Source organism: Pyxicephalus adspersus, chromosome 12 (assembly GCF_032062135.1).
Source record: "Pyxicephalus adspersus chromosome 12, UCB_Pads_2.0, whole genome shotgun sequence".
NCBI lineage: Eukaryota > Metazoa > Chordata > Amphibia > Anura > Pyxicephalidae > Pyxicephalus > Pyxicephalus adspersus.
In genome coordinates this window covers 8,772,790-8,791,031 of record NC_092869.1, presented here as the reverse complement: position 1 = coordinate 8,791,031, position 18,242 = coordinate 8,772,790, and the positions used below count along the sequence as shown (strand labels likewise).

The 18,242-nt window shown below is 41.1% G+C and overlaps 1 protein-coding gene across 1 annotated transcript; it reads left to right on the top strand.

Moving 5' to 3' along the window:
- Window positions 1–1,271: 1,271 nt before the first annotated feature.
- Window positions 1,272–12,866, top strand: GOLPH3L (golgi phosphoprotein 3 like; the record flags this gene model as incomplete). Its single annotated transcript, XM_072428744.1, has 3 exons — window positions 1,272–1,553; window positions 6,919–7,033; window positions 8,523–12,866. Coding segments are annotated over 3 exons (825 nt in total), but the record flags the coding sequence as incomplete, so codon positions are not given.
- Between the last annotated feature and the right edge of the window lie 5,376 nt (window positions 12,867–18,242).

Genomic DNA, 18,242 nt, shown 5'->3' with positions numbered 1-18,242 from the left:
ACAAGCAATTCTGCTGGAAAAGAGACAGGTTGAAAAGTACAAAACTCAAGAACAACTTTAAAAATGGTCAAAAAAAGATTATCTCCCGTGGAGCTACCAATGGACAGGACAGGACAGTACCATGAAGTTATGTACTAACTTTACTCATAATTGAAATTTAGAATAAGAAGTCAAAGTTGTTTAGGTGTTGTTCTTAGCAGTATGACGGCATGTTGAATGACAGTTGAGCATGCTAAACGCCTTTCTGCTGAAATTCTATATCTGCAGTGTGTGATCTGCCCCTGATGCTTCCAGAATTTAAACTTGCTGATCTAACTGTTGTCATGTGGGTTCTGACAGGGGAAAGTAAAACCCTTCCTCTACCAAGATGGCCACCATCACAAACCGATATATTGTACAACAGCTTTTCTCTATTTTCTTTTTACCCCTGAGGAACCCTTGAAATTATATTCAGGTCGCAGGGATACACTGAGGACCTTTATTGAGGGTCACTGATAAAAAGCCTCCTAAAATAATGATTAGTGGATGATTGCAACAAATAAAAGGTCAGTAGTGTCAGATTGTTGGCCCTTCCACATTGCTTTAGCCCCAGTACTATACAGGCATCATCAAAGCTGTTTTCTCCCCAGAAAAGTTGGTTGGGAAGACGTTGTAGGTGGGTGGTGGCTCCTGTATTGTTACCCAATGTTTCAGTAGCCACCCAGAAACAGCTGGGTGGCACGCCTGGATAAAAGGGGCTGAGGAGAACACTGATAAGGGTAATTAGCCACAGTCCATTGAACCTCTAGTAACCCTTAAAGGAACCCTGAGGTTCCACAGAACCCTAGTTGAGAATAGCTGGTGTTGGACGAGCTATGCTAACCTAGTTGGAAGATCAGTTTCATAGGCATAACTGTGACTGATCCTTTACCTTTTGTGGCCAAGAATTTAAAATTTAGGTCCCCTTTGTAACAGAATTTTTCCAAAATATACTAAATCCTTCAGAAGTGCAGTGTCCACTCTCCCCCTTCCCCTAACCCCTTTTTTCTAAAGAGGAATCCATAGAGTGTATGTAGTTATTCTCTAAAAAAGAGTCTCTTTTTTTTACACCACTCTGAAACAAGTGGTATAAAGGGGTCAACTCGAACGGGCCTACATGACTCCTAGTGGCCTTTGGTGGCAAAATATTCGCTCTTGTATAGGACAAATATCGTAGGTAGTGGGTCCTACCTTTTTTTGGACTTTTTTAAATTCCAAATTAGACCAAAATAATAGATGGGCTTTTTGACTAACAACGACATAATTGTGTACTTTGTGCAAGAAACGGCGCGACTCACTGGCCAATTTCTACTGTAAAAAAAGACAAATGTGAGCAAGTTTTTATTATAGCTGTGAAAGATTTATTTAATTGTGATGATCTGACTAATCTTGTTTTGTTACAGGGTTATACATCGTTCTGGAATGACTGCATATCTTCTGGATTACGTGGAGGCATTTTAATTGAGCTATCCCTGAGGGGTCGTGTTATCTTGGAGCCAGCCACACTACGGAAGAAGCGGCTTCTGGATAGAAGAGTAAGTGTCTGTTTAACTGCGTCTGATCTTTTTATCTGTTTAATTGCAGCAATCGCTTGCTTTCCTTAGTCAGCTCGTATTTCATAGTGTTTAAGGTGTAGATTAAAAAATGTTTCATAGTTTAATAATAGTTTAATGTTGCATGCATAGTTTAATAACATAGGGTATAGCCAAGTGATCTGGATAATGGAGTGATGAACGGGATAATAAAAGCTCTGAACATATTCCAGGAGACAGGTGACCAATGTGTATCATTATTCTATGGCTGAAACTACGTCCTGTAGTTGTTTGTTCACCCAGAAGTGATAGTTGTCAAAAGGATTTAATGGCCTGAATCACCAGTTGACTTTTTCGATGTCTGAAAATCCTCTAGATGTTCCTGCTATACTTCCCTCCTTACTTGCCTGGATATCTTCCCTCTTCCTACAGTACAATAGAGGTGTTCCCATTTCTTAACAATTCCGACCCATTACAAAGCTGGAATAAAAATCTCAGGAGTATGGCAGCAACACACCACTTCTATCTGGCTTCTCTTGCAGAGGGATGAATCAGACTGGTTTGATAACCTTTGCCCATTTCCTATATCAGCAAATTATTCTTTGGTGTAGGGTGCATTTTCCCATAAAAGCACACTGTGAAACTTTCAGACAATAGAAGATCTATAAAGATAAATTGCTAAACTTTGTTATCAAAAATGTAAATACAGAGCCAAGATCCGTATAATTATTAGCACTGTGTATTTGTATGTACCTCCTGAGCTTGAATTAAAGCCAAGCCTTAACTGTGGTCCAGGGCGCTTAAGATTAAAGGGAACTCTGGCCTGCTATTTCTGTTTTAGGTTTTTAAACACCAAGTTTAGGGCTGTCATCCTGACCCTGAATTGATTGAAACATATACGCATGATGGATTTTAAGATGTTGTAGACTTCACTGGCAGCATAATTGTTCCAGGCAATGGACTTAATAGGTATTGAATCATCAAAATAACCACTGTAGAGCCTGTCATGGCAGCTGCCATATCCATGGTTTCATATTTACCAGTTAGTAATGGCTAAAGGCCACTTTCTTCCATTGTTTCATAGATCAGTTCTGGCACTTGCATGCAGATTGGAGGCTGTGGACAGCATGTGCACTTTGAATGGTCTGCAGCAATTTTAGTGCTTTTGTAGCTCTTTGAGATTAGCCCATATGGTCTTCCCTCCCACAATGAGCAATAATCTTTGGGTGCCCATGACCTTCACAGATTGTCTTTCCTTGGGACCCCTTATCGTATGAACCAACCACTGTATCATGGGAACACCCAACAAGACCTCCAGTTTTAAACATGCTCTTATCCAATCACAATTTGGTTCTTGTCAATGCCTTTCCAATCCTTACACTTCCCAAATTTTTCCTACTTCCTAAACATCACATTCAAGAAGTGCCCCTTGATATAGGTATCATTGTGACCAGATAATCAGATGTATTCATTTTACCTGTCACTGGGGTTAAAGTCCAGGTAAAACCTGAATATTTCTCTTTCCTATGTCAGGCTGCATGGCAAGTGAATAATATGGGAATGGGTATTCCACTACCGGCAGCATTCCGCGAGGCCAGGCTGGTGCTTAGCAGTCCAAGTCTCCAGTAGACCAACACAGCATAGCAGTCCAATCAACAATGCTTAGGCTTCCTCAATCTTCTTGCTGCAGACCTGCATTACAATAGAAGCCATGACCCTGATTTATTAAAGCTCTTCAAGGCGGGATACTTCAAGGCTGGTGATCCAGTAAACCTGAAATGGATCTGGTCCAGAATTAAAACATTTGCTAACAAATATCTAATGACATTTAGGAAGTCCATTCCAGGTTTGCTGGATCACCTAGTTCCACCGATGAATGTGTATCCTCTCCAGCCTTGGGAGGCCTTAACAAATTAGGGCCATTAACTTTTAACAGGAAACTAAAACAGCCCAATAGGTCCTGGCTGTGGGGATAGGTGCACAGCTTCAGCAAATCACAGCTTCTCAATGGAATTTTGAATTTGTTCAGTTTAAGACTTTAATACCTATAATTTACATTAATCGCCATGATTGCTTTAGGATTTGCCTTGTTAAATTTAGGGTTTAGCTGGGCTTTACCTGGAGTAATGACGAAGAAGAAGATTGATAATAAACAGTATTATGTGCTCTGTTTGAGGCCTATGATAGTTATTTAGTGTGTGTTTTCCTCTGTATACTAATTACAGGCTGTTAGTCTGAGTAGTGGGACACGGCATCACAATCCTGCAGACCAAGACATAATCCTTCCATTTAATCAGCCAGTCCTTTTATTCCTTTCTGCTTTATTACTGAACTCACTGTTCTAGCTCATTCCTACTTTTCGTACACTAAGCAAACATTATGCTCTGGGCAGGAATGAAATCATTTTATATTTACTTTAACTCTTTATTATGTTAAAATAACCCTGGAGATATTTTAATGTTTTAATGACACAGACCTTCAGTGAAAAATAAAGATATGGTTTGGTGACTGCTGCTACTTGTCCATGCTTCCTTGGAGATATATTTGGAACACCCTCCTATCTGCCTTCTTTACGTGACTAGACTTGAGAAATGTCACATGGGGGTTTAGGGGACATTAGATTTGGTGCAGGTTTTCACTTGCAGTATGTTGACCAGGGGACTGGTCATTCAGGTGACAAGTAAGCAAAGCCACGAAGAGAAAAGAACATTATGTTGTCAGATGCCAGACAATCATGTGACTTCTTTTTAGGTAGAGTTGTTTTAATTCACATTCATGAATATGTGTTTGCCCAAATGTACTACACTAAATAAACACATCCAAATTGGTTGTTCATCCTGAAGTAAGTGACCATTCCAAAAACAGTAATGAATTAAAAGATTGGTGGAAGAGGGCAGAGAAGTAAAAATATAGTTATACATACATATGGCTCCTTTGTAATAGCAATAGCACTTTACAAGTCCAACTGCAAGAGTTAAGGGTCCTTGTGACAAGCTGTCACCTCCTGACACACATGGGCACAGATGGTGTCTTTCTCTATTATAATAAATCTGACCTCCTGCACAGTTGTACACTTTCCTTTTCAGGACTAAATTACTTGTTTTGATATCACTGCACACTGTGAGCTTTTAATAATGTGCATTAGATGCTGCAACAAGTGAGAGCTCAACTCAGCTCAATTTCCCAGCTGTAGGACATCTGTCCCTTCCCTCCCCGATTTGACTTTCCTGGTCAGCTCCTTTCATTTCTTGGTTTGGTGTTACCTAGGGCTATCCACATGAAAATACATCCGTCCTAGGAATGCCCACTCCTCCATACTGACATCCAACCGTCAAAGCATTTTGATAATATTGTTATTATTACATAGTCCATAGTAGTGAGTGACACTAACTGTCGTTCAAAGGGGCTTACAATCTCAAAGGTCAATTTTGGGGGGAAGCCAATTAACCTTACTGCATGTTTCTGGGATGTGGGAGGAAACCGGTGTACCCAGAGAAAACCCACCTAGACACAGGGAGAACTTGCAAACTCCATGCAGATAGTGTCCTGGCCGAGATTCAAACCTAGGACGCAGCGCTGCAAAGGCTGGAGTGCTAACCGCTGAGCCACTGTAATATTTCCCAAGAGCAAGCAAGTAGTGGAGTACTAAGGCACCACTTTCCTCCAGCCATGATCTGCCCACAGTGCACAGAGAATATCATAAACTTTGCTGCTTGTGTCTAACAATTTCTCGTTCCTTCCCAGCCAATCGCTACAGATCCGATTGAGCCATTTGCCAAAAATTTACAGATCTTTCTTGGCTCCAAGGGAAGATCTAGTCCTCATTTCCATTCCTGATATGCCAGCTGGGGCACCACAGTTCTTCCAGGCTGCAATCGGGAGGGACAACTATAAGCCAATCAAATAAACTGCATGGAAATGTGCACAATATTATTGGAGAGGGCTGAGTGGGAAGAGTAATTTCAGTCTAATTCTGCTCTTTAACTGCCCAATCGGCAAGCTCAGAATGAAGAGAGTTTATTATTCTCTATTGGCTTCTCTGTCAATGTTTACTGGGAATGCATTCTATAGTGAGGAACTGTAAAGGTAAGCTTGCAGGGTAGTCCAAACTGGTGCTTTAGGAAGAGATGGAGATGATGACTGGGGAATGATACTGATTCCCCATCTACAGCCTACAGTAATGATCCTGTTAGGAATTGCGTATACTGTAAGAAATTCCTTCCTGGCTCTGTGCAGTCATTTCTCCACAGCTGGGGAGCTGCAAATTATCTGTGGTGTAGGATGTCAGCAACAGAGGAGCAATAGCTGTAGGAGTGTTCATAATTAGTAATCCACTGTAAATATGCTGGAATGATCTCTGTTCTCTACAGCCTCAGCTAGCATTCATATAATCTGTCAGGGTGTGTCATACTGACGTAAATCCTGGCATTTACCAATGCTTGCATTGCTGTTTAAAGACCTCCATAGCCTGTCATTTCTGTGTCTGGCGGTGACTATGAACGGTGACGCCATCTCAATAAAAAGATTGGTCACTTGCAGCCTATTGTTGAAAACATTACTCCTGTACGGGATAAAGGAAATATAGGATTTTCCTTTTTTTGTTTATATCAGTATTCTCTCCAGAATTTTTTCATGGGTGGGTGGGAAGAGACTATAGGCGGGTGGTGACCTTTGCATTGTGACTCAACTCTTCAGTAACCACCCAATAACAGCCAAGTGAAAAGTTCCGGGTGGTACACCAAAGTAAAAGAAGTTTGGGAGAACACTAAATATGTTCTTCTTGTAATATTTATTTAGCAGTACTTTTGATATGATTTGTTTATGCTTGCTTGCTGCTCCATGCTGTTTGCATTGTAAATGAATACAGGTTTAGATGCCCCCTTTGGTCGACTCTTAAATATTAAGAGAAGGGACGAGGCACCTATTAGCTGTCAACTATTTTTCACTCCTAGATGCAAAGAAAGGACTCTGTACTTAGTGCATGCGACTTTCCCACTGGTAACTATTGTAATTAACTGCTTGAAGTAAATAAACCACAGTTAGTGATTCTCTTGGTTGATGGTGACCATCGTCCAAATGAAATGCTGCCTGCTGTTTACCTTAATAGTCTCAGCCGCTTATTGTATAGGTTACCAGCCACAACCTGTCGCTACATATCACTAATTAGCTAATTTGCATGATAGGATACTAGTCATTACTGTATTATACAAGTGCAACCCTGACTGTGACAGATCTTGAGTGTAGGCAGCAAGTGTCTTGGAATACAGCAACCCACCTATACAATACATATCACTTTTGCAAGGATGGTCATTTTGTTACATCTGGGTTTGGGTTTCATCTCTTTTATGGTTTCCTGTCTTTCACACAGGTCCTGTTGAAGTCTGATGCCCCAACAGGTGATGTTCTATTGGATGAGACTCTGAAGCACATAAAAGCAACAGAACCTGCAGAAACTGTGCAGAGCTGGATAGAATTACTCACTGGTAAGCTTTGGTGACAAGTGCTTCTTGTCTATATGACCTGTATGGTTTTTAAGCAGCTTGTGGCATAAAATAAAAAAAAAATCTAGCTTGCTCTAATTTATCAGAATGTGATCAGTGGGTAGACCATACATCCTGTTTTCTTGTTGGGACTGCAATTATTCCTTAGAGTTTTCTTCTCCTGCTGGCAGAGTGGCATTGGTTGCAGATTGCAAGGTCAACAGCTAGGGAGAATTCAAGGTAGCCCTGCCCCATGAACTCAACTGAAAAAAAAAACAAGTGATGGGACTCAAAGGTGAGCAAGGAGATGAGGTACATTATGATGGTTGCTAGATTGAGACCTTCCCAACTAACAATGGTCAAAAGTAATAAGAGAGTTGTCTGGATTGAGTTGGATTGTGTGGCTCAGAAGCAGGACTAGAATATATAAACTAAGGAAAAGTCCTAGAAATGGCCAAAGCAAAAGCTCTACAATAAATCAATAAGACAATTGTACTGCAAGTGCTTCGGCTTCAGTACCATCCTGGCTGTATGTCATGTTGTTTCTGCAGAATCCTTGGTTTAGTAGATTTCTTTAGCACAGCTAGAAGCGGGAGACCAAGCCAATTTTTTTAGACATTGACTACTGTGCCACAAAAATTTTGAGAAAAGGCACTGGAGCAAAGAAAAGGCATCTGGTGGGGGATGAGACCAAAATGAGAACAAAATGTGGAGTAAAAGTCAAAATTCCATTACTTAATGCATATCCAGTGCAAAAATTTTATTGGTTGAACTGCAGAATAGTTTGCATTAAAAGTTACACCTTTAGATCATTCCTGGCCTCGGTCTTCTGACCATGGGGGAAATTTCATCTATAAATGATCCCTCAATCTTTTACTATAAATGTGCACAGCCGTGCATCCTCCGCTGTTGTTAAAGAGGACATTTCAGTATCTGGTGATCTGACTACTCTGGTTGTTGTTATAGAGTGGAGGTCTGGGGACTGATGGCTTATGTTACTCATGAGTAATTCATGTGAAATTTGAGTTCTTATCTATTGTATGCTTTAAGTTACTATAGGAGGCCCAAGTACACCAGGGTAAATAGCATGGGACTTGAGTTGGGGTTATCACAAGAATGGGAGAATGTCAACTTTTTAGACATTGGAGCGGAAAATTACAGATGAGATCTTATTTGTAGCAAGGTGAAGTTCCTTCATGGAGGCTCCTCTTGATCATTTCTATGTTTTTTTATGACCCCACAACCTATATTACCTTTGCTAATTACATCTGATTTTGGCAACATTTGGCAGGACATTTCAATACATATATATATAATTTTTTTTTTCTCTATATTTTTTTCATCTTATATGTATTTGATACCCATGCCCTTTGCAGATAAATATTTTATTCCAAGAACTATACAAACTGTTTATATTTTCACTTATAGTACACTTATTTTAAACTAGTTGGCCCAAAAGAAGTCCTGACTTTTTTTTTCTTTCTTCTGTCAGGTGAAACATGGAATCCATTCAAACTTCAATATCAGCTTCGCAATGTGCGGGAACGCATTGCCAAGAGCTTGGTGGAAAAAGGAATCCTGACCACAGAGAAGCAAAATTTTCTACTCTTTGACATGACCACCCACCCCGTCACCAACACCACAGAGAAGCAAAGGCTGGTAAAGAAACTGCAAGAGAGTGTACTTGACAAATGGGTTAATGACCCGCACCGCATGGACAAACGAACACTGGCATTGCTGATACTGGCCCATGCTTCAGATGTCCTGGAAAACGCCTTTTCCACCTTGCCCGATGAAAAATATGACATGGCCATGAACAGATCGAAAGATCTGATAGATTTGGAACCCGACATAGAAGCCACCAGACCCAATGCCACAGAAATGATTTGGGCCGTGTTGTCCGCCTTCAATAAATCTTAAGATTCTTGGACAAAAATAGAGACATAGAAACAATGTACCCATATTATTTTCTAGGAGAGCTCAAGGGTTACGAAGAGGAACAGAAGGCAAATGCTGTGTTTAAACAGAAGCTATGAACTTTGCATCCCCCAGTTTGATAGCTCAACATATTACTTTCTTCACGTTAAGCCTCCAAAAAAAAAAAAAAAAAAAAATAAAAAAAACAAACCAATTGTTTGTGTGAGAAAAACCACATTTAACCTAAGATGAACTTTAAAGCACCTTTGTTGAACACACAATCGAATTTTCAGTGAACGAGCACCAGTCTTGGGTGGCTTTGACCAATAGGTTGTTGGATCTAACCCTTAGGGTCGTAGATCTAGATGTAAGGGAAACCATTTTACTTGTCAATGAGAATGAGTTTAGGTAATCTAGATTTACAAAGGACAAACTACCCACAGTGCTCTTGGTAAAGTCATCACTCGGAATACAAATGTTTCGTTGTTTGCCTGTAGCCCACACCAAGTCTTCTCCTTCATTGACCCTTTGGGCTAACATTCCAGCCGATCTGCAGCTGCCCTACTGTGGGCAAAAATTGGGCATTATCCTTTTTTTTTTTTTCTGTAACCCTTTTATGTTTTTGGTTTTTAAGGCCAGCAATTGTATCTCTTGATTTAATCCCATTATTATTCTCCACGCAGCTTTTTAAGAAGTAAAAGTTGTGACCGTCCATTAAAAAGGCCAATTACAAGTCGGTTTATAGTTTTCAAGATAAAAAAATGCTTATTTTTGCATCGGGTCCAGCTTATAGCCTGGTCTTTTTGTCTTACAGCATTGATACAGATGGATATTTTTTTTAATGTGACCGGCATACCGGCAGTAAAATGACAGACGTGGTCTGTTTTAGGGTCACCGGAAGCTTTCATTTTATCATGCTGTCCTGGAATGGCAAAACTTACTGGAAAGTTCATGTTCATAATAGAACATTTGTTTATACTGCATAGTATAAAAAAAGTCCATGGTTTAGGGCAGCATTGTGGGGATAGTCTATTATCTGATTTTATTTGTAGAGGTCCAAAATATTATCCAATAGCTCCTGGACAGTTATAGTTGTATTAACGACATTTTGTATTTCTTCTTATTTTTTACATACACCTTATATGGCACCAGTATCTTTGACATAAAGTTATCTCTGGTCTTTAGAAACGGACAGAATAAAAAGGGACCACATGCAGTAATAAGCCATAAAAGCTGCTGACCTGTGTCAGTCTAGATAATGATTGTGTTTTGTAGAAGAGTCAACAATCTGCGTCCGATTTAAGCCTATTGTAACCTCAGAGCACTGTTTCCAACTCAATGGTTTTTAGGTATGTTCAGGATCTTGCTAGTCCTTGATCTCAGGCAAAAGTGGACCCAGCTTTTAGAAGGTATCTGTATCTGGAACTGGTGCTGGTTTGGGATAGTGTCCTGATTTTGTGCGTCATGGACACAAACCTCACATTGTACAAAATATAGTTTAGCCCCGCAGTAGCCTCTAATAGCAGGCATGCAGCCAGTAGCATATTGTGATCCGTAATTTGTCCGCAGCAGGTTCCGTCTTTCAGATCCCCATTCCGTTGCAATAAAGGTATCTAGAAGTGACCACAGTTGAACTAAATTATCCATTCTGAAATTGCTTTTGATGTCACTAATGCACACAAATGACTTGTCTCAAGGAGGCTTACAGGTCTGTTGGCTACAGGTTTTATATTATTTCTTCTACTTCTCCTTTTTAGGGTACGTATGTTTTTGATAGACCTCAATAGCTGTCTATGTTTTGATAGACCTCAATGATTAACCAACAGATGGTTTGAAAAAAAGGTAAAGATGGGGGACCTTTGGCATGTTGGGAGATTGAAATACTGGTAAAATAAGACCTATGCAATGTTATTCAATACTCACTCTCTACTCCCCTGGCAAACTATATACAGATAATAATGAAGAAAATCCTATCCTACGGCGTCAGCTATGGTGACTGTTCATGTCATCTTTGCCCTGACTGTTCCTAGCCCATCTCTTTTAACCATTGGATTTCTTTTAATAGATGCTTAGCATTACATGCGCATTACTACACCTTCCTGGTTTTAGGCGTTTGTACAGCTCCTCCCATCAGCTTTTATTTACCTGCATTGACCATGTGATGATATCACCAAGTCTAAAATCAGAAATGTAATAAAAATAGATCTATTTTAATAATCTAATGAAAATGTTAATGAAAGAGGAAGTAAGGATAACAAAACACAAGCCAAATAAACTTTATCTGTATATAATGTGTCAGGAAGGTAAGGTAGAAGTATGATATTAAAGCATAGGTTCACATGGAAGAACACCAGATAGTCATATATAGGGTGCCATAGCTGACCAGCCTAGGCTTCTTGGCTCTGTGGTTTCAATACTTTGAGTCATTGAGCTTAGACTGACCCATAATCAAGTGCACACATGTGCTATACATGACGTTTCAAAAGAAGTCAGCAATGGCAGTCTATATTTTCTCAGAATGTTTGAGTAGAGGCAGGGTCAGAAATGCAGTGGGATCAAGTGGTCCTGCATGGCTCCTGATGGCTGGCATCGAGTGCCCACTCACACCACAGCACTGGTTCAGACAGCAGTGAGCGATACTGAACCGCTTACTACCCCTCCTATTCTCATTCTATGGTGCTGCCGCAGTCAGATGCTACATGTAGCATCTTCCCCCAAGGCAGTGGTTCACTGTGATAAAGAGGTGGTAATCATACTGCAACCTCACTGACGGTTTGAACATAGCCTTAGGTAATGGTGGGAACAGACATTTTTGGTAGGCTCATGATGGTTGACAACTTACCGGCCACTCGGCAGCCCCAACTACTATTCTGGTTCCCTAATGAGCCATCCTTTAACATATGACAACAGATAATAGCTGCTCATTGCCACCTCTATTTATTCACTGGTACAGGTAAGATGGATGCTACATGTAGAGTTTTATCTGCTGGCACAGATCTTGGGCATTTAACCAAATCACAACCTTACTGCCCCCCTGAACCGAGCCTAAAAGCATTTTATTTGGCTGAAATTGACCAAGAAGAGAAATCATTCCTAGTTGGTGCTACTTTTGAAGAGAACATTTGTCTTGCAAACTTTTTCATGTAGTAGCCAATATGACCAATTCTTTCTTCTCATACTGAAAAAGGGGAAGGAAGAGGACTTCTATTGTTATTGGCCATTCATCAAATGGGGCCAGTTGTTTTGTAGGAAGACTTTGTGACTGCAATGGGTGGTTTAGCAGTCAGTTTTTCTGATTTACGACTTACTGGTACCCCGGTCCTCACTGGGATTAGAAGGAGAAATTCTGCTTTTCCAGATATATCTTTGTCTAGCAAAGCCTTTGTTTCAAACCAGCTTAGCATTTGTAACTATATATTTTCTTTAACTGTTATATATTCTTTTAATTAGATTTGTTTGAATATTACTGTATGATTAAACACCTTGAAATATGTATTTTTTTTGTTATATTTTTGAAACTACCAATCAATGCACAGGGGTTTCATTAAAGTGTATGTGTGGCCTATGCAATGCGGAGGCAGCCATCTTGTCGCAGATCCAATGTTTAACTTAATGTGTTTTGTAGCCTTGTTAGACCATGTCTAAGTTAATCATAAAGAGCAATTAAATCCAGTTTGGAATGGAATTGTTTGTCATGAGCATTACCTCCATCTTGGTTTAGAACACCCCCTTCCCCCACACTTTTCTTCCATAATGGCTTCCTCTGCTCTATTTAGGTTAAGATTGCACTTTAAAATGTTTAATCAAAACACATCAGATGGTGGAGTATATGAATGAGATGTGCAGGACCAAAGTGATGCACTTGTTGAGGCTTTTGAATGAAGCATCTTTCAAATAAAAGTCTGTATAGTATTTTAAATCTTGAGTTTGTGTATAAAGTTATTTGCAAATCCAAGAAGAAAAGTATGACTGCCATTGCTTCCTCCTTTAAAACCCATCCGAACCAAGTTTGAAATATGTAAATGCAACAAAACAAAAGGTGTTCAGAATTCCCTTTTGCATAATTCTTAAATGCCCCCTTTGGAGTCGGAGCTTAAGATCTCCAATCAGCTGAGAGAATGAGTTGTGGTGAGTTCAGAGCTATAGGTCTGTGTGTTTGGCCTCTTGCAGAGAGACCTATGTGTGCAAGGGCCCCACTTAACAACATGCTGACAGTGGTCAGACTTTTATTTCCTATTTAACAGGGCTATTAGGGGGTTTAGTAGGGCTTTGAAGGGTGTTTTGAGTAATTTTTCCAAGGCAGCCTCTTCATGGGGTCCTTCCAGGTACCTACTTCCTTGAATTATCTGCAGTATCCCAAAACACAGGTACTGTAATATGTAAACTCCAAGTCAGCAACTTTTTGAGTTCTGGCCAGCTCCTCCAATCTTATGAGCCTTTGTGTGGCTCACCAAAGACCAATAGAAAGATGTGTGAGTGTTCCCCAAAGACCCTGGTTGGAGTCAGGCAAGTAACAGACTGCTCAAAGCAATTTGAAGCAAAGGGAATGTCTTTATCGTTTAAGCACAGGACTGGTAAGAAAAGAGGAAGCTCTGATTGGGTCCTCATAGCCTCGTAAAATGAGAGCAGTTGCCCCTCCTGCAATTTTTATCTAAATTTGTGTTTCTCAACCAGGTTTCCATGAAACCCTGGGGTTCCACTAGAGGTTGCTCAGGGTTGCCTTTTGTGTCAGTTTAAAGGACACCAGTGATCTTTTTGGCTACCTGTAAGGGTAAGGGACAGTCTTCCCAATGACCACCACACTAATGTACTGTAAGCTATGGATATACTACCCTGTTTCCCCGATTATAAGGCACTCTCTTATATTTTTTGAAATGCCAAAATATGCCCTGGGTCTTATTTTCAGGGGATGACTTATTTTTCCATGAAGAAGACTACAGTACACATTTATTGTTGAAAGTCACTCATGATCACTCATGTTCCATTGATTGTCCCCTTCTGATCACTCATGTGCCGTTCATATTCCCCTTCTGATCACTCTATGCCATTGACTGTCCCCTTCTGATCACTCTATGAAATGATTGTCCCCTTCTGATCACTCTATGAAATGATTGTCCCCTTCTGATCACTATGAAATGATTGTCCCCTTCTGATCACTTACCCGTAATTAAGTGCAGGGATCTCCGTTAGGGCAGGGATCAGCAGCTTGCTTCCTTGTTCAGAATCGCGGGGGCACGTGTGCAGGCTTTTTACTTTCAGTTTGGCTCAGGAATAGACACGCCCTGCAGCCAGCATCAAAGACACACAGGCTGCAGCCAGCATCAAAGACACACACGCTGCAGCCAGCATAAAGGACACACACGCAGGATCAGATATCTGGAGCTGTCTTATAAGCGGGTGAGTGTCTTATTTTAATTATTTTTTAAAAAATCGGGGGTGGCTTACTTAATGGGGATGTCCTAAAATCGGGGAAACACGGTAATTATAAAAGGGGTTCCCTAGAACCAGAAAGTTATAATTTTTTCAAGTTTTTTCTCTTGTTAAATTTAAGCCAGCAACCCGCAAGGCGGCGATAGGAACTACCGGAGCTGCCTCCTTGCTGTTGCTCCCCTATTTACCGTGGTCGGCGTTGATACTTCCGCTGGCGCGCTAAATAGAGAAGCCTCCCTGAAGGGAAATCCCTCTCCTCCGCAATGCATACGGAGGAGAGGGATTTAACTTCAGGGGGCGTTCCCTGGTGGTGTGCTCCCGCCCACCCTGGAAATGGCCTATTGGCCATGAAAGTTTGCTGACCCCTGCCTTACAGGAACATAACATTTTAGGTGCACACAATTTAGAAGAAGATGGGTGGGCAAGTTTGACAAAATGGGTTTTGAGTGCTTTTTTAAATTAGCAGAAAGTAGGAGCAAGCCGAATAGGATGAGGAAGGCCATTCCAGAGAGTTAAGGCAGCTCTAGAAAAGTCTTGGAGCTGTGCGTGTGATAAGATTATGAGTGAGGAAGTCAGTTGTAGGTCATCGGAGGAGTGAAGAGAGCAAATGGGGGAGTATTTTTTTTACCAGGTCAGAAAGGTAAGTGGGGCAAGAACTGTGGAGGGATTTGAAGGCAAAGCACAGGAGCTTGAATTTGATTCTAAGGTGAAATCGAAGCCATTGAAGAGAACTGCAAAGAGATGCAGCCGAAGAGGAGCTGTGGGAAGGATGGACGACTCTGGCTTCAGCAGAGAGTCGGGTTAGTGGAATACCAGAAAGAAGGATGTTACAGTAGTCAAGACGAGAGATAAGAGCGTGTACAAGGAATTTGGTGTACTCTGGGGACAGGTAGGGGCGTATTTTGGAAAAGTTGCGTAGATGAAAGTGACAGGACCTGGAAATGTTCTGAATATGGGGGGTAAATGAGAGCACCGAATCAAAGATGACGCCAAGACAACATGCCTGAGGAGGAGGAATAACAGTGTTGTTAACAGAAATATGTCTGGGAGATTTGGAATTTGAGTGGGGGGAAGATGATGAGTTTGGTTTCATTCAGGTTGAGTTTCAGGAATCGGTCAGACATCCATGATGAGATGGCTGACAGGCAGCATGAGACCTTATCCAGAACTGAGGGAGACAGGTCAGGGGTGGACAGATAGATTTGAGTGTCATCAGCATACAGATGGTACTGTGAGCAAAAGGAGTATATGAGACTACCGAGAGAGGACGTGTACAGAGAAGAGAACCAGTCCAAGGACTGACCCTTGGGGAACACCAACAAGTAGGAGAGGAGGAATTACCATTGAAAGGAGCGGTCAGACAGGTTGGAAGCAAACCAAGAGGGAGCAGTGTCACTGATGCCAATGGAGCCCATGATTTGTATTAGAAGGGGGTGATCAACAGTGTCAAAAGCAGAGGAAAGATCAAGGAGAAGGATATGGGAAAAGTTGCCTTGAGACTTAGCTCTGATGAAGTCAATAGTCACTTTAGTAAGGGCTGTTTCATTGGAATGGGCAGCTCCAAGACCAGACTGGAGAGGGTCAAGGAGAGAGTTGGTGCTCAGGTAACCGGTGAGTCTTTTGTGGACAAGGCGCTCAAGAAGTTTGGAGACATATGGGAGAAGGGAGATAGAATGGTAGTTAGATGGTAGGGAGGGGTCTAGTTAGAGTTCCTTCAGGATAGGGAGAATTATGGCATGTTTGAAAGCAGGGGGGTGTATACCAGTAGAAAGGGAGAGTTTGATTAGGACGGGGGCCAAAGTGGAGGAATGGGCACGGAGTAGATCAGAGGAAACTGTGTCAAGCGGACAGGTAGTAGATGGAGATGAGAAATGGTACATTTTAACAGATAATTGAGAACTATATGAGTACAATAAACAATGTGGCGAACAGTCCATGAGAGCCGTCCTGTAATAGGGGTTGTAGTGAGACTTATAAGCTTGGTGAGTTCCCATGATCTGCATACCAGAAGTCCAGCTTTTATATTTTATGGGGTTCCATGGAAGCTTTGTTTTACTGCATCAAACTTTAGTAAATTATTGAAGTTTGAGGATTGGCATGCTGGCCATTCTTGACTGTTAGCCCTGCATGGTGTCACCATACCCCATCCTGGAAATGCAAATAGGCTAAAGTTGCAGCCAGGTTTGGTCTGGGGACCTGGGGCCCACCAGAGACTTGAGAAAAATGGTCCACCAGGGTGCAGAACTTTCCTGCCACAGTAGCATATTTTGTGAGGCAGAATGGATCCACCAAAACTCTCCCAATATTGAGGGCATATAGTATGATCCAAGGATTTTTATGTGGGCCAGGCTGGCCCTGATTGCATGACAGATTGTTGTATTCTTGGTTATTTTCCTCCTGGCACCTCAAACTTACAAAGCATAAACACATTCCTGACAACAAGGAAATGGGATTTCCTAATCCGTTTTATGAAATGTGAGATAAGCTTATCTCTAGAACTGTCTATGATTAGTTATTGTGTAAAAGTCTTGATAATTATTAATTAGGTAAACATTGCATAGTAGGTTCCTTTACTGTCCCATGTCATATAACACCAGAGTGATGAAATCCTAGCAATACACGATATGTTGGCGTCCCTGCCTATGGTGTCAGCACTTGTTGGAAGAACCCACTAGAACAATTTTTCCTGAATTGGACAATTGGTGTTCTCTACATACAGAGAGCTTCATCATAGTCTTTTGTTTCTCAGCAGGGTGTATTGTCTACAACCAGTGTGTAGCGAGTAGTTGGAGTAAAGTTAAAATTCCTGGGCAGCGTGTAAAGTAAAAAGTATAAAAGTATTAAAACCATTGGCATCATGGACTTGGGATAATTTTCCTCTTGCCCTGTCAGCACTCATTGGTTTCCCCTGCTGCTCCAGGCATCTCTACAGGACACAGTTGTGTTACTGAGGGTGGTGGGAGGAACCACTGAATGTTGCAGGAAACCAGAAGTGTATAAAAGTGTAAAAAAAAAGTACAACCAAACAAACAACTTGTCAAAGAAAGTCTAATCCAGGGGTGTCAAACTCTAATCTGGGCGGGCAAGTCCTTTTAGGAATGCTTAAAATGAATTGCAGCTGGCCTGCTGCTACTGCAATCGGTAGTAACGGCGGGCCAGCTGTAATTGGTATTAAGCTGCTGTTCTATAGACACGAGTACAATGCCGCTACTACAATTCCCGGCATCACTCTAGACCAGCGGCCTCTCTGCCTATGCATGGCTCCCCATTTTATAGACGCAAGTGATGCCGGCAAATGTAGTGGCGACATCACTCGTGTCTATTGAACAGTAGCCTATGTGTGGACCCGGCAGAGTTTATACTGATAGGTAAGCTCAATAAACAAGAATTATCAGGATTATTATTATCAGGAATTATCAGAGAGCTATCGCTATATCAATTGTTTTACTGTGCCAGAGCCAGGCAGCAATTTATTTGGTTTCACATTGCATTCTCTGGCAAAGTAAAACAATTAATCTCAATAAGAAGAAACAAGAACACATAAGGGCATGCATTAATATTCAGTGGATTGATCTAAAAAAGTTGGTCTAAATTTTTCATTTCAGCCCTCTGTATATTTGAGTTTGACACCGCTGGTCTAAACTGTTGAGCTTCCACTTTCGAGAGGTTACTTGGTACATGCAGTTGTGACCACTAGACAGGAAGCTGAGGCAAATCAGCCCAAAAGGACACTGATAGCCAAAAAAGGTTTTTCTTCAGATATTCTAAATACTCAGGTACACACTGCAATAAAAATAATAAAACTGTAAATATACAAGTTGGTAACAGTTCATCCTGAATTAGTTTTGCCACCCACCCAAGTGGA